Source organism: Sparus aurata, chromosome 9 (genome assembly GCF_900880675.1).
Source record: "Sparus aurata chromosome 9, fSpaAur1.1, whole genome shotgun sequence".
Taxonomy (NCBI): domain Eukaryota; kingdom Metazoa; phylum Chordata; class Actinopteri; order Spariformes; family Sparidae; genus Sparus; species Sparus aurata.
The window spans coordinates 16,085,889-16,100,854 of NC_044195.1; the positions used below are offsets into that span (position 1 = coordinate 16,085,889).

The 14,966-nt window shown below is 41.0% G+C and overlaps 1 protein-coding gene across 1 annotated transcript; it reads right to left on the reverse strand.

Moving 5' to 3' along the window:
- Positions 1–5,628: 5,628 nt before the first annotated feature.
- On the reverse strand, positions 5,629–14,044 carry LOC115588689 (leucine-rich repeat-containing protein 58). Its single transcript, XM_030429441.1, has 4 exons — positions 13,282–14,044; positions 8,103–8,231; positions 7,645–7,922; positions 5,629–7,393 (listed from the first exon to the last, which is right to left on the reverse strand). The coding sequence occupies exons 1-4, from the start codon at positions 13,752–13,754 to the stop codon at positions 7,197–7,199; spliced, it is 1,077 nt and encodes a 358-aa protein (XP_030285301.1). The 5' UTR covers positions 13,755–14,044; the 3' UTR covers positions 5,629–7,196.
- Between the last annotated feature and the right edge of the window lie 922 nt (positions 14,045–14,966).

Sequence of the window (14,966 nt, forward strand, 5' to 3'; positions counted from 1 at the left end):
TCTGAAACACCTGTGAGCTCCATGCTCTCTGAAGAAGAAGGTGTGAACCAAATGCCTGTTTAACCGTGTTTAAGCCCAATGAGAAGATCCAGCAGATTGCAAAAAAGTCTTTCAAAATTAAAGTGAGAGCAGAATCACACCCTTTCGCAGCTGGGCTCCTGAAAACGTTCCTCCTTATCTCCCCTTTTGGCTAGTCTGTGTACCAGACAGACACTGTACTGTCTACTGCTGTTGTAGCTGAAAACAAACGATAGTATTGCTAAATAACATCAAGCTCAGAGAGTTCAACCTGCTGTTGTTACTGAGACCATTTGGGCAGGTAGGTCAAACATCAGTCATCTCAAAAAGTACATTTAATGTTCATAAGACGCCTGAAAACAGGATATCTCTGTGAACTAAGCTGTTACTGTAACCGGTGGGATCCTCTGTTCATGTGGCTTCTACATTTGTGATCCGTGGTCTAAAACCAGCGATAACAAAACCCGTAATTAATTTGCTGTCAACATGTCAAAGATAATAAAAACCCTGTGGCAAAGAAGCAGCAAACTCTGGGAAGAAAATCACACTAAGTTACAGACTCAGCATTTTGCACTTGTGCTTTCAGATCATCTGACACCACGTCAGCAGCACATTGAAGGACTGAGACACTGCTGCCAGCTCTGTTACACCCAAAGCGTGGCACACAGTCTCAGGTTTCCCTCAAGATCAGGTTTAAGATAGCCTGCACCAGCAGCAGGTGGACTGCACCGGACTGCTCAGATTACTGGGAGCCTGAATATTTCATCTGGAGACACAAGGCTGTTGTTCAAAAAGCAGCAGTCAAAGAGGAGAAGCTGGCAGGGAGGGTGAACTGGATGAAATGGGACACATGTCGTTCTGCTGAGGTTACCAGGGATCAATTCTAACATTAAGACGGCATAATTACCCAATACGGGTGTCACTGACAGTCGCTGTCGTTGTCTGAGCCACCGTACTGTGCACAGGTATCAGCTGGAAGTCCACCAACCAAATTAAATAACAAGCAAAGATTTTAAACCGCGTGACGCACTATTTCCTGTTGAACCACTCCTGACAGGCAGAGCCGCCGTTTCCTGACATGGAAGCATCTGCAGCTATGATTCAACATGTGGCCACAGTGCCAGTGAGTCCCACCATTCTGCACTGTTTAGTGTGGGTGGAGATGCATTGTTATGTATGTGAAGCATCACCACCCCCTGCCCTTGCCAGAGCCTGGACGCTCCCCTGTGACATGCCCGGGTTTGCCCACTAACATACCCAAAGACAAATCCCTCTATGAAACTCTGCGGCTCCTCCTGCTGTGTTGCTACGGTCCTGGATTAGCTGGATCAAAGCTCCCCAGCGGGCTCCAGTCATGGAGTTTCTAATGGAAGCCTTTGATTGTGATTAAATGTTCAGGAAGAGCATCTGTCTGCTCACTCCATTTTCAAAAGTAAGTTGCCTCGTCAAAAGATTTGACAAAGTAACGCTTGATGCCATAACTGTAAGATGGTGTGACAGGTTATCAAGTGGATGAGTTCAAACTGCTTTTAAGAGTGTAGAAATAAGCTTATATGCAAGCAACATATAGCAGCAAATACAAATAATTAACAACTGGTGAGTTTTTGGCCACTTCGGGGCAGTGCAACAAGCTACAACACTGTCATCATGAACATGAACATGGTGAAGTAGTTAGCAATCTGTTGCTAATGAAACTTTCTTTTTTGTAATATTCTGTCCTTAAGCTGCTGTAGCAAAAAAATGTCCCCGTTTGTGGTACAATAAAGGAATAGTGATTCTGACATCCAACAGAAAAAGAGGAATATCTGCCTTTGCAGTTCTGTGTGTCAATATGACAATTAATTACTCTCATGTTAGCCCTTTTTGGATCTCCTATGTCTGGAGGAAATATTGGCCTCTTCAGCTGCTAACATTCCTTGTTCAGTAGCTAGTTGCTAACTTCGCTATTTAGCTTCTAACGTTCTACACTCAATAACTAATGTGCTAATTTAGCTCTTTAACTGCCTACTTTCTTGGTTCATTAGCTAGTTGCTAAATTTGCTCTTTCGCTGCTAACCTTCTACGTACAGTAGCTAGTTGCTAACGTTTCTCTTTAGCTGCTATCGTTCAACGTTCATTCGCTAGTTGCTGACTTTGCTATTTAGCTGCTAACCTTCTACATTCAGTAGTTAGTTGCTAACTTCGCTCTTTAGCTACTAACGGTTGATATTTATTAGCTAGTTGCTAAATACACTATCATACCATTTCACCTAGAGGAACACATTGTCTTACATCATGTCAGCTGCTAAAAACTGTCTATGAAGATGAATGAACACGGGAATGGTGTCGGGTCATAGCAGTCAAACATCAGCACACAGTAGTGGATCATTATTCCCCCTTCACTTCTTTTCTTCCCCCTGCAGCCACCTCCACCACCTCCACCACCCTCTCCTTGCTGTGGGCTCCAACAAGACTTTCTCCTTACAGGATTAGCAGTGTAACTCTGAAGACAGCGTCTGATTGTTGTAAGGGTATCTGCAGTGTGTCGCAGTCGTGTGTGTGAAGGCTCAGCCGAGTGTAAGTTGGAAGCTCGACGTGTGTGAGGTCTGGCGTGCATATTAGTACACACCGACTATACTGTGAGCTGATATGAGCCGGTGTGCCTCTGACTGATGGCGATAAGAGGCTTAGAGTATCAAAAAGTCCCACATGTCAAAGCTCTTTGCTGTTTGATCTGCCGATCACCTGCAATACTGTAACTTATTGTTCACCGCCAAGGTCAAGTGACTGACACCCCCCGTGGAATTCAGCGACCAAAGACATCATAATTAAATTGATTTAATCCTTAAATACGACAGAGATGCAACAGTATGACCACACAGACACATTTACCTCGCAGACGGCTAAACCAGAAGCAGCATCTTCCCTCTTTGAGACCAATCTTGCTTGAAATCCCCCTTTTTCCAAAATTCAAGATTAATTTAATTTTCTGACTTTTCCTCGACTGAAGCTGATTCGACTCCTAACAGAAGATGACGGCTACTCTCCTCATCTGCCAGACGCAACTCATTGCTTCCAGCTCTTCATGGTTGCATCAGAGTGGCATCTCAGGTTGCATTTGTGACAGCATCCTCCTGCGTCTCACACAAAGCATGCAGGGTGCAATCGCATGTGCACGCGACCCTTGGGTGTAAGATAACTCCACAGAGTTTCCCAGGTGCCTGCTGTTCCTAGATTGGTCCTAGATGTGCACTTGTTTGAAAGATGGTGAAAAAGAAACAAAACAGAAACGTGCAGAAACACTGGAACCCAGCTGTGACCTGGTCAAAGACCATTCAAAACAAGCAAAATATGTGCAGCTCAAAGCACGATTGGTGCCAGCCGGGCTGAAAGAAACAGCGAGGTGAAAAGGAATTGAACGAGATGCCGAGATAGGAACAGAACGGGTGAAAAGAGATGAGAGGAGAGGAAACAAAGTGGCCGGTGGCTCTTGGCAGGTGACGTTAAGGGATTAGCGGATTGTGTGAGGCAGAATGCACTCGCCCTGGCATCTCTTGATGCTGGTTGCTGAAAAGGTCTCTCAGTATTCAGCCTCCAGAATGAACTCACCTTCATATGCAAATGAAACCTGGACACATTCAAAGTTCAAGATGCTTGGACCAGTTTGTGCAAACACACACACACAGAAACTCATAGTTGTTGTGCATCTTTGTGCACAAAATACTCTATGTACTGTCAATAAAAAACTTCTAATACAATGAAAACTTAAACCAGCAGTAGAAAGGTTTTCTGCAGGTTTTCTGCTTCAGTGTATCATTATGAAGTAAATGTAATGTATACAATGTAATGGATGTAGAATAGTGAAACCATCAGTGCGAGATTGGTTCCCCAAAAGGGGTCATCCCACAGCCCTGTGTTCCCACAGGGTTAGGGTTAACCCTAACCCTAACCCTGTGGGAACCCTAACCCCACAAAGAGATGGGTGCACCAGATTTAGCTAAAATTCAATCTGTAGTCCATTGCTACGGATAATAGGTTGGGTGTAATTGGCTACCAAATTTGGAGAAAGGGGGATAACATCTTATACAAATTCATGAAAAAGGAACATAGGGCCTAAGTTTGGAGAAAGAAAATCACAGAAATGTGGGAACATAGGCACGCTCCCCTCCGAAAACCTGCTTTCCTCATACAACCATTTTAACCAGACTCAGGGTGGAAATCTAAAATATCACACTACTGTGTTCTAGGTTGTTTTAATTTCATTGCTTCCTGATTGATCAGCAACTGAAAAGACAAATGTAAAGTAAAAATCTAAAGGGACATCTGGCCCATAATTCATGACAAAACTACATGTTTAATAATCATTAGCTTCCTCTAGACATCTGCTAATGTTAGCATTAAACCACTTCTTGCTAATGTGACTGCTTGATTCACTGTGTCAAACAGTATTGTTAGCTATGAAGTGGCTGAATGCTAACCCATGCTGGAAAAAACAGCATAGACCAGCTAGTGCTGGTTTTGGTGCTGGTCTATGCTGGTTTTTCCAGCAGGGACATTAGCTAATGGGTTGTTGTAGTCTAGAAATCTGAGAAATCTTCATCATGTCACTACTTCCTGATTGATCGTCAACCAAAAACATGGTTGAAAGTGAAAATCTTGTTTTAAGGTAAAACTTCATGTTTGATAACCTTTTAGCTAAGTTAGCATTCAACCACTTCATAGCTAACATTACAGTTTACATCTAGTGCATTCTACTTCCAGGCTAAAATGACTAAGACTATTAGAATTTAAGAACTGATTTACATCTTTCCAGTCGAACAGTGTAAACAGTAATGTTTGTGAGGAAGTGGTTCAATGCTAAGAGTAGCTTTTGTGGGAGCTAATGGCTATCAGATCGCAACATAAAATCATCCCAGCACCTGAGCTTTCCACTCAAAGTGTGGCGTCAGGGTAAAATGACTCCTGTTTGAATACGGTCTATTCAGTCTGTAAATCTCCAAGGAAAAGAAGGGTTAATTGGTGATCCAGCTAGGTTGGCAGCCTGACACCTCTTCTGTGTGCTTTCACATTGCTATTGTAGACGAAATGATTTAATAATGTCATTGTTTGTCCTGTGTTGTTATTTATAAAACTGAAACGATCCGGTTCTTTCTGCAGCAGCAGCATCAACAATAGTACGAAATGCTGGGTGGGGGGGGAAGTCAGTCTGTTGACACTACCAGGTAAAAAAATGAAATGTTTCCCACACTCCACAAGCTAGCCATCAACACCTGTTGCTTTAAAGGTGCAGTATGCAGTTTTTGGGAAGAAGTTTAGTGAGAAGATCTTCTAAACTAAATAAACAAACCGTCTTCGTTGTCATCCCTGACCATACTAAATGTGCCAACTGACTTTAAAGGGCAACACAGTTTCATACTGATTTACTGTCTTTATCCTGGTGGACCCTGCCACCTTTCTAGCTTCAAACAGTGTTCTGGGGACCTTATTTTTCTCTGTGGACGGCTTACTTATTCCGTCATGAGCACAATAAATATTTATGAGTTACTCTCATCTATATTGTAAATATCACCTTTCCGAGTTTATGAATTTCCACTCTTTTAATCTAATCACAAAGGGTCACAATTCAAACACTTCACAGATATTAAACTCAGTCTTTATTGTTGATATTATATACTGTACAGTCTACTTACATTACTTGAATGGAATACAAGTATATACAATTAATGTTTCTCAATAGATTTTCTGCTGAAGTGCCATCTATTCTGCAGGCAATTTAAATATGTATTGAGTTCAACATTTGATAAAGAATTTCTATAAAAGCAGTTTATTCTTTTATTACAAAAAAAAGGTTACTTTCTGTTTATTGTAAGCTGGTAAGTACAAAATCACTCAAAAAAGGACTTCATAATTATTGTCACATTTTAGGGTGCATATATCACATTTCTTCATACTTGTTTTATTTTCCTGTGTTAGAAATCACCATTAGTAAGGCACTTAAATGCTAGTATAGGTGTTACTGTAACGTAGAAGATTGTTCTTCTGTTTTCTAAACACTAAGGTCTAAAATTTGAAGCCAGCGGGAGGTTTTCCTCCTCAGTAATGGACACAAACTGTCTGGAAGGCTGCTTTCCAAACAAGCAGAGATGTGTCCAGGGACAGAAACAGTCATTTCCTGTTTGAAATGAATGAATTCTGTCTCAAAATGAATCAGTTTGGACAGAGAAACAAACAAAAAAAACAGCCATCTCTGGCTGCGGGCTCCATTGACACACATCTGAATTCTTATGCGCTGAGAAAAGCGACAGCCCTCAACATAAACATGAAGGCTGCCGCTGTGTTTTGCAGAATAGCTATTGTTTCTGTGCTAACACGGTGAATGGTTTCCCCTGGTCCGCCCCACATCCACTTCCTGTGAGCAAGTCTGGGCAAGCTAACACACACACACACACACACACACACACACACACACACACACACACACACACACACACACACACACACACACACACACACACACACACACACACACACACACTCTGGGTTAATTTAAAACTAATCTGCCATCATGTCAAAATTTTTCTGACCAAAAACAGATTAACCTTGATTGTTCTATAATGTGTGGGACAGCTTCAATGCACAGGACACTGTGCGCAATCAATTTAGAATGCTGTAGTACAGAACTTTCAGACTTTTTTTCATTACAACTTTGACGCTCAGAAAATTTTAATGAAAGCTAGCTGTGTGCAACCAGTAGATAACAAACACAAACTTTCAGAATAATGTGCTGTAGCTAATAAATGAGCACCAAGTGTTGAAAAAGTGTGACGGATACAGTATGCAGCCCTGAAAAGAGGAGTTCTGCCGCTCCTCCAAACTCTGCCGAACTTTACTGCCCTCTTCTGCTCAACCATAAGACCAGCACTTGGACCATGATTGTGTGGCTACGTGGGGAATATGAATGTTCCAGTACTCCTGTTCTGTGGAATAATGTGTGGTGAGCAAGGGAATGGATCCCTTTCCAAATACATGTTTTCAGGGCCATAGGAGGAAGGACCGCAGTCTCACATTTTGTGCGTTGCATACAGCCACTGTCTGTAAAACTGTGTGTGTGTGTAGAAGTATGACAGCAGTTTGTAGATGTGTTGAACACAGTTGCACCGGATAAGGCTAGGCTCGGCCAGAGGCTCTTCCATGCTGGACTATCCCAGAAGAACTCTCTGCAGACGGTAAGCGGGCACGCTGCTCTCGTCCTCCGACTCCGACGCATCGCTCTGTGGGTTAGAGCTGCAGGGAGAGGTGCACTCTGGGGAGCACAGGTAGTGCATGAGGGGCAGCCGGTACTTCCCGCAGAAGTCCACAAATTTGATTTGGCGCACACATGAGTCAAAGTAGACGCCTGGAGAAAGTCGAGAGCGACAGGAAGGACAAAGCCAAGTTCAAGTGGCAGGTCAGTGACTTGTATTATTTTCATACTAAAACAGAACAATAATATTCAGATGTTAAATCAGATGCCGATATGTTACAGGTGGAAATATGACAGAGCTGCATATAAAAAAAACATACAAAATCCCCCCCCCAAAAATCACAAAAACAACTCAAATTCTTTTCTTTCAAATATCTTCAAACACTGTGAACAAAGGGTCTTACCGGCACATTTGGGGTTTGGGCACTTGCTGGCAAGGTCAAGGTAGCGCAGCAGGTTTGAGGGCAGGTCTTCGGGGTAGTAGGGAATATTTCGGCTCTTAATGGTGCGCCCTGCCAGCTCGAGCAGCGACGGAGGGTCATAGGTCATCTCTTTGACAAAGCGCACCACCAGTGGGTTACCGCGGAGACTGAGCTCATGCAGGTGCACCAGGCTGAGGATTTCTCTCGGCAGGTAGGTGAGCAAGTTGTTGTGAAGACTTAAGGATCTCAGTGAGTGAAGTCTGAAGTAAGATAGAGAGGCTCTTTGACATGTTGTAAACTACACAAACAACTACAGAAATGTACAACTATCAGATCCATGCAGGGCAATAGCACGTAAATGTAGATTTTATGTAATCGCTAATGATGCAGTTTTATTAAATGTTACCTTGATAAGATACTGGTGGTGTATGTGCAGTTACCTGGTGAGCTGCGGGGGAACGCTTTGGATGCGGTTGTCACATAGCACCAAGTAGCTGAGGTAAGGCAGGTTAGCCACTTCTGGAGGAATGGCCGTGATGAGGTTCCCACCAAGATACAACAGCTCCAAACTAATGAGGAAAAAAAGAGGAAAAAAGTACATTACATTTAAAATGACTGTCCTTACTCACAAACTGAAAAACATTAAAGTATAACAGGGATTCCCACACTTTTTAGTTTATTTGAAACAAAAGACAAAACAAAAAAGGTCAAAACATTTAGACTTTCTCCAGACACAAACTGAACTCAGTTTCACTGTCAAGTAATTGAGCATGCAGGCCAGAGGTCCAATGTCAGTTCTGTTTAATGCTTTTCAAATTAGTTCTTTGTTTGCTGTGCTACTTTTGTGTGGCTGTAAAGCAACTTTAATAGAGGCTTAAAATCTAATAATACTTAGTAGATGACAACACTTCGCTGATAATTTCCTATTATTGGCATTCTCTGGCCAACAAAACTAATATGTACCACAAGGGGGAGCTAAAGAAGCATGGTTTCATGCTGAAGAGTTGATGTGTATGTTAGTGTGTGAGGCCATGCTCGCAGTTCATCAAAAAGTGTACAGATCCAACAAAAAGTCCAAAATCGTCTCCGATCAGCAGCACATTTTTCGCACATTACACACATGTATGCACCACCAGCTAAGAGGAAATGTGTCAGCAAAGGTAATAGGCTACATTTAAATCTGCGTTAATTTTCTTAACAAAAGATAACCTTTATTACATATGTGATTACCAGAAAACTACTGCTGCCAAATATAGATACATTATTTGTTGTATTAAGACAACAAAGGACCCTGGTAGGTTAATAGAAGTGTGGAGTACACAGGGGGGTAATTGGGAGTGAAACACAGAGACAGGGAGAAAGCAATGGATGGCTGGTCAGCGAAAGTAAGCTGTCAGACCATCTGCCTGCTGGAACTGATGACACAGCGACTGCGAGACAGGAAGCCATTATACTGTCCTTGGTGGCTGAGTACTGAGCAAGCCCCCTCTGTGAACTGGCAACTGAGACATTCAGGGTCGGCTGACAGCCCTCGTCGACACAGTGACACAAATCAGCCACCAGATAGCAAGAATAGTAAATTCTGGCGTTATTATACAATACAGAGCTCTCAATTTTCACAATCAGGAAAAATTTACTTTTTCTGGGGCAGTTCAGCCAAGAAACACTGTCTCGGGGTTTCTTCTCTACACATATAAAGACACCTTATATAAACTCTTCTATCAAATTGTAAAGTATTTTAAGAAATGTACTGAAAGTGCACAAAGTTGGGCCCTTGTCACAGCTGGCATCACAACTTGTCGAAATGGAAAAGTAGGTTAAGCGCAGGTGTTACCAACAAAATCCGTGACGGCTGTGTTCTGTTCATATCGCCCACTGAGCCATCAGTGTGACAGCAGGCCAGCATTAACAATACCAGGACCTTGAAACTGAAGCAGCTAAATGCAACCCCATTATTCATTGTACTCAAGTCAAAATATATACGTCAAAGTAAAAGCATTTATACCTAACTAAGCCCATCTGGACACGTCGGTACTTGGTGGAATGAAAATTAAAAAATGGGTTCAGTCATGTCAATTTACAGGCTACTGTCAAGTTTAGAAAATATTTTATGAAATAAATAACGTAATATATTGAAAGAATAAGGGCGGAGTTTATGACGTTAAGTGAAAACTGATAAGAGATGGACCTCTTGTTTGGGCTATATGTCCTGTTAAGTCCTGAGGTTTGATATTTATGTGATGACACCTCAAATGCAACACAGACATTATTTGTCATTTTCTAGCTAACAAATAATGTATGACCAATCACTATAACCTTATTGTTAAAGAATAAGTATTTGGTCTCACTTCAAACAGACAATTGACCTAAAGGGAACTTCAATAGTTGCAAATTGTTTATATCAAGTTGTTATAATAGTCAAAATAATACGGAACTTTAATGTGAGCATTCAACTCTATCCACAAAAGACTAAAAACTGTAATTGTTGCTAGTCGTGTTTTCTGAACAGTGAGATTGTTTATATTTGTCCAGAGTGTGTATATTTGAGGAGATTTATTCTGGTATTAAAACAGGCTATATAGAAAACAGGCATGAGACGATATGAAAATTTCATGACGCGATTATCCTGGCCAAAATAGCTGCAATAAACGATATTGTCCCAACAATCCTAAGAATATACTTAAACTCTTCCAATGGCACTAAAACACACTTAAATCACCTTAGAAATGATCACAGAAAAGAAAAGAGTGTTGTGATAACGGAAATGGAGCCAACACTAGAGTTGTTGAACACATTTCCTGACATTCAAACTTTGATTATATGGGATACCATGGGCAAGCTGTGCAGTCAGCCATGATGGGGAATTTGGAATGACTGAAAAGATGTGGGCTCCACCCCTGTGGCAATTTAAAATAATGCGTAAACGTATACAAAGCGTTGTATCACAATTAACTTATTGTAAGTGTTTTTGTACTGATCCGCAATAATATCTTTAATTGTCCCGTCCCATGTAGAAAATTTAGATATCTAAACACGGTGTGTTTGAGTGTGTGTGATAAAGTGAAGAGACTTGGATGTTTGACCTTTGCCCAGGCAGTGGGTCACTGTGCCTTGCTACTGTTAAACTGTATGATAAGATAGACATGATCTGATAGCTGGCCAGCTTTTCAGTCAATTTGTTCCACTCTACAGAAAACAGCAAACAAACATCTGCAAGCATTAGTAAAACTGACACACTTTCGCTGTTTTGAAATGAGTACTCTGACCCACTTCTATTTTTATATTGGTTGGTTTTGTCCCATTCTCTTGCCAGACTTTTTATATGTCTTTACAGAATTGTTTGGATGCTCGAACACTCTTTCTTTCATGTGTGGTCACATGTAATTAAAGCAGTGTCCACCTTTACTTACTGTAATTTTTTGTTTTATCTCTTTGTGTACATTTTACTATTTTACTTTAACACTGAAAATGTATTTTTTCCTTGAAACTACTGTCCTGCCACCCCTTAGTGTCGGTTTGTATATTTCCCAAACCCGGCCAAGACAGTTACTGGAAGAGATACACACACACGCACTTAATTATCCTGCACACACTATGAATCATGAGGTTTACAAGATAAACTGACAGAAAGGAACAGGACACACATGGTGTGACGTCAAAGCAGTAGTATTGTGCTCAATACCATTAAAACCATAAAAAAAGGGAGGGAGAGAGAGCAATTACAAAATGCCACAGGTTGCCTGGGTGTGTCAGTGTATTAACTATTGTTGGAAGATGAACTAGATGGGTCAACTCATCTGACACATGTGAAACAGCAGGTCAAGTGTGACTAGAGTGGGTTTACGCTACAGTCTACATCACAACTGAAAGGGGACACAAAGCTTTTCACATGCAGAATGCAGATAAAAGTTGACTCATAGAAATGCAAACCAAGAAAGCGCCAAACATTTTAAATGTCAGGATGAACTTTAGCAGAATGTAGGGACTAATTTCTGATTACAGACTGGCATGATTGGAGAGATAACACTGATTGTGCATGCTCCATAAAGGCATTTTGAGTGTCATGACATTTACTTATTACTAGGTATGAGAGAATAAAAGTTTTATTGTGGATCATGATAAAACCCTCAGGATGAGTTGATCTTGGTGAATTTCCATTAACTTGATAATCATGAATGTCCTCTCATGAATAACTTTAAAAGTTGTCTAGCTAGATAACAAAAAGACCAATATATATTTCTAGATTATTCTGAAATGCCACAAGGGTGGAGCCCACATCTTTTCAGTCATTCCAAAAACATAGGCCTGTCTTCATGGTCAGCCATGCCCTTGGTATCCTGTACAACAAAGTTAAATCAGATATGTTGAAATGATTCAGCACCTCCAGTTTGTACTCCCATCTCCATTAGCACAACACTCTTACTTAACATAATGTAAGGTCAAGTGATTTTAGTATGTTTTAGTGCCACTCTAAGCGTTTTAAGCATAGTTTGATGATAATTGGGATAACAACTGTATAATAATATATGACGTAATTATTTTGATGTAGATAATCATCAGTTATTTGATAAAATAAAATTTGTGAAGGATGCCAATCATAATTTCTTGAAGCCAAAGGGGACTGCCACAGTAGACCAGTTTCATGGCATACTTCTATCAAGCCACGTGAAATTATACATAAGCAACAAAAAAAACCTTGATTCTTTCTAAAAGGTTCATTTTTACTACTACTACTAATACTACTACTACTACTACTACTACTAATAATAATAATAATAATAATAATAATAACAACAACAATAACAACAACAATAAAATAATTGTGTAATACCACATACTGTAGGACCTACATTTTTCTCAGACTGTTATCATACCTAGAAAACCTCATATTGTTTCATATCGAGATTATAAATTTAACACCACATAAGACAAAGACTAGCAGGAAATCTTCATGATAAAGAAACTTGGATTTGGGAATAACAGTGTTTGCATTAAATGTAAAAATGAGTAATGACTCAAAGCTTTTGTTGTTGAACAGTGACTTCACATTACCAATTAGGCCTAATACATTTCAGCTGCAACGTCTTCTGTCAACACATCACTCTTCTGTCACTTGACTGAACATTAATCAACCAATCATTTCCGATCAATTTCTGATTGGCTGGTCGGTCAGTTAGTTGCCTGACAATTGTTTTAGCACCACTGTAAAATCAGTGCACTGAGTGCACCAAGTCATATAACTTAACAGGTAGCCATGGCAATTGGGTTCCATGTTTTGTAGGAACCACAGGCTAACATTAAACCAAGGAAACGTTATAATTTGGATAATTGTAATTGACATTGGCAAAACAAGAACATTCATTCAAATGTCCTAATTATTATTATTATTATTATTATTTTTTAAATAGACTGAATGAAGCTTAGCTGCCCTCTTCGCCACAGAATATGTATATTTTAGCTAGCTGTAGTTTGAGGTTAAATAGACAACTAGCTTAACTTGACAGCTAACTGTAACAACAGCTAATTGGCAGTGGCCCCTGTCTGGAGACCTGACCCTGTTACTTAGCACACTTTTGCCAAGATACTCTTTGAGGCATTAACCTCCTAGCCACGACTTACCTGGTTAAATTCTCTATCTCTGCAGGTATACTTTTCAGTCGGTTTCCGCCGAGGGAGAGCGACTGCAGACGCAGCAGTTTCATACACTGAAGCGGGATCTCCTCGAAGCGGTTCCCACTGAAGTTCAACACCTCCAGCTGCAGAGAGCCGAACTCTTTGGGCAGCGAGAACTCGTCCAGTCGGTTGTTCTTGGCTATCAGCGTCCTCAGCCTGGTCAGCCGTGTAATGCCCTCACCGATGGCCGACAGTCTGTTGTTGCTGATGTCCAAAAACTCGAGGTTGCAGAAAAGGCTGACCGACGAGGGGAGCGAGGCCAGCCGGTTGTAGTTCAGGTAGAGCTGCCTGGTGTCCCTTTTCCTCTCCTCGCTGACACTGTCAACGTTCAAAGTGTTCAGATTCAAACGGGAGAAGTCGAGCACGGTGTCGCCCGACGCCGCCGCCGCCGCCGCCACTGCCCCTTCGTGAATCTCCATTTTAGCGATTTTAGCGTGAATTTAAACTCTGAACAAAGTCCTTGCAAGAAGTTTTGCTGTTAGGCTGAACGCCCCCGTAAAGCGCGAGTTAGCTCCAGGGCCTGTCTGTGTTCAACATGGAGAAGGGGAAGACTTCTATACACCCGACCGGAACATTTAACCACATCTCTAGTAAAAATCTAGGTCACTAATTTAGTGCTGAGGACAAGCTGCTATCGCAACATGTCACTACATTGATTGCAATGTAGTGGAGCTCCCCTCGAATACAGCCGTTCTTTGACGGGAGTGTTTTCTCTCGTGTTCAGAGATTGGCTAATTCTCAAGTCAAGCCCCGCCCACACACGCATTGATTGGCTGTTGTCCCAATCTGTCATATTACAAGAGCGCAAATTAAAGGATTTGACAATAGGTTTATTGCACGTTATTGGCATTTTATAGCGGTACACGTGTTTCTTTGAGTAATTCTTAAGGTTATTTATTTATTTTTAAAGTCTTTCATCAATGGATGAATGGTGTCGGCTGATCCATCATGCAGCAAGTCCAGTTCAGACTGTCATTATGCAACACCCCTCTTCTGTTACATTATGCAATACTCTGCTGACTTGGACGTGCATAGAATGAGAAGAAGGTACAGAACAATTGGGTTCCTCCCACTGTAGTCGGATCTATTCATATGACTGTCACAGCTCTATTCTGTTCATGTTACTTTATGGGTTGAATGAGGCCACAATCTGGAAGTGGGGAGTTTGGTACTGTATATGGACCAATTTTATGAACTGGTTCTGACTGCTATAGTAACTGGTTATTGTGTAGACTAAGGTTTTGGAATCCAAATATGGCATTTACTCATAAGATATGATGAATTGGCCCAGACATTATCCCGGCAAATTATTTTCATAGATCAAGTATGTAAAGGCATCCATATTTTACATTTTTTCAATCAACATTTTGAAAGAGCTTCACAATAAAATTCGCTAGCTCAGCATTAACCCTCGAAGACCTGGAGAAGTTTTTGTGGCGCCTGACTCTCCTGTATTTATTTCCATTCTACAAGTCAACATACACAAGGGCCATACATCACTTGATTCAGGAGAAGCTTAAGTTTCAATCTGGCTCGTTCAAAGTCCCCATTATATATTTGCTTTGAGTGAGAATGGATTTACCAGAATAAATAGAAAATAAAATATAAAAATGCAGGCAAAAGATTGTGTT

Bases quoted from the DNA above. Each gene is read 5' to 3' on its own strand.
- LOC115588689 (XM_030429441.1), bottom strand. From the start codon at position 13,754: ATGGAGATTCACGAAGGGGCAGTGGCGGCGGCGGCGGCGGCGTCGGGC. The intron at 8,232-13,281 runs GTAAGTCGTGGC...TTTCCTCATTAG, and splicing joins GAGATAGAGAATTTAACCAG to TTTGGAGCTGTTGTATCTTG. The intron at 7,923-8,102 runs GTAACTGCACAT...ATCTTACTTCAG, and splicing joins GTTCCCCCGCAGCTCACCAG to ACTTCACTCACTGAGATCCT.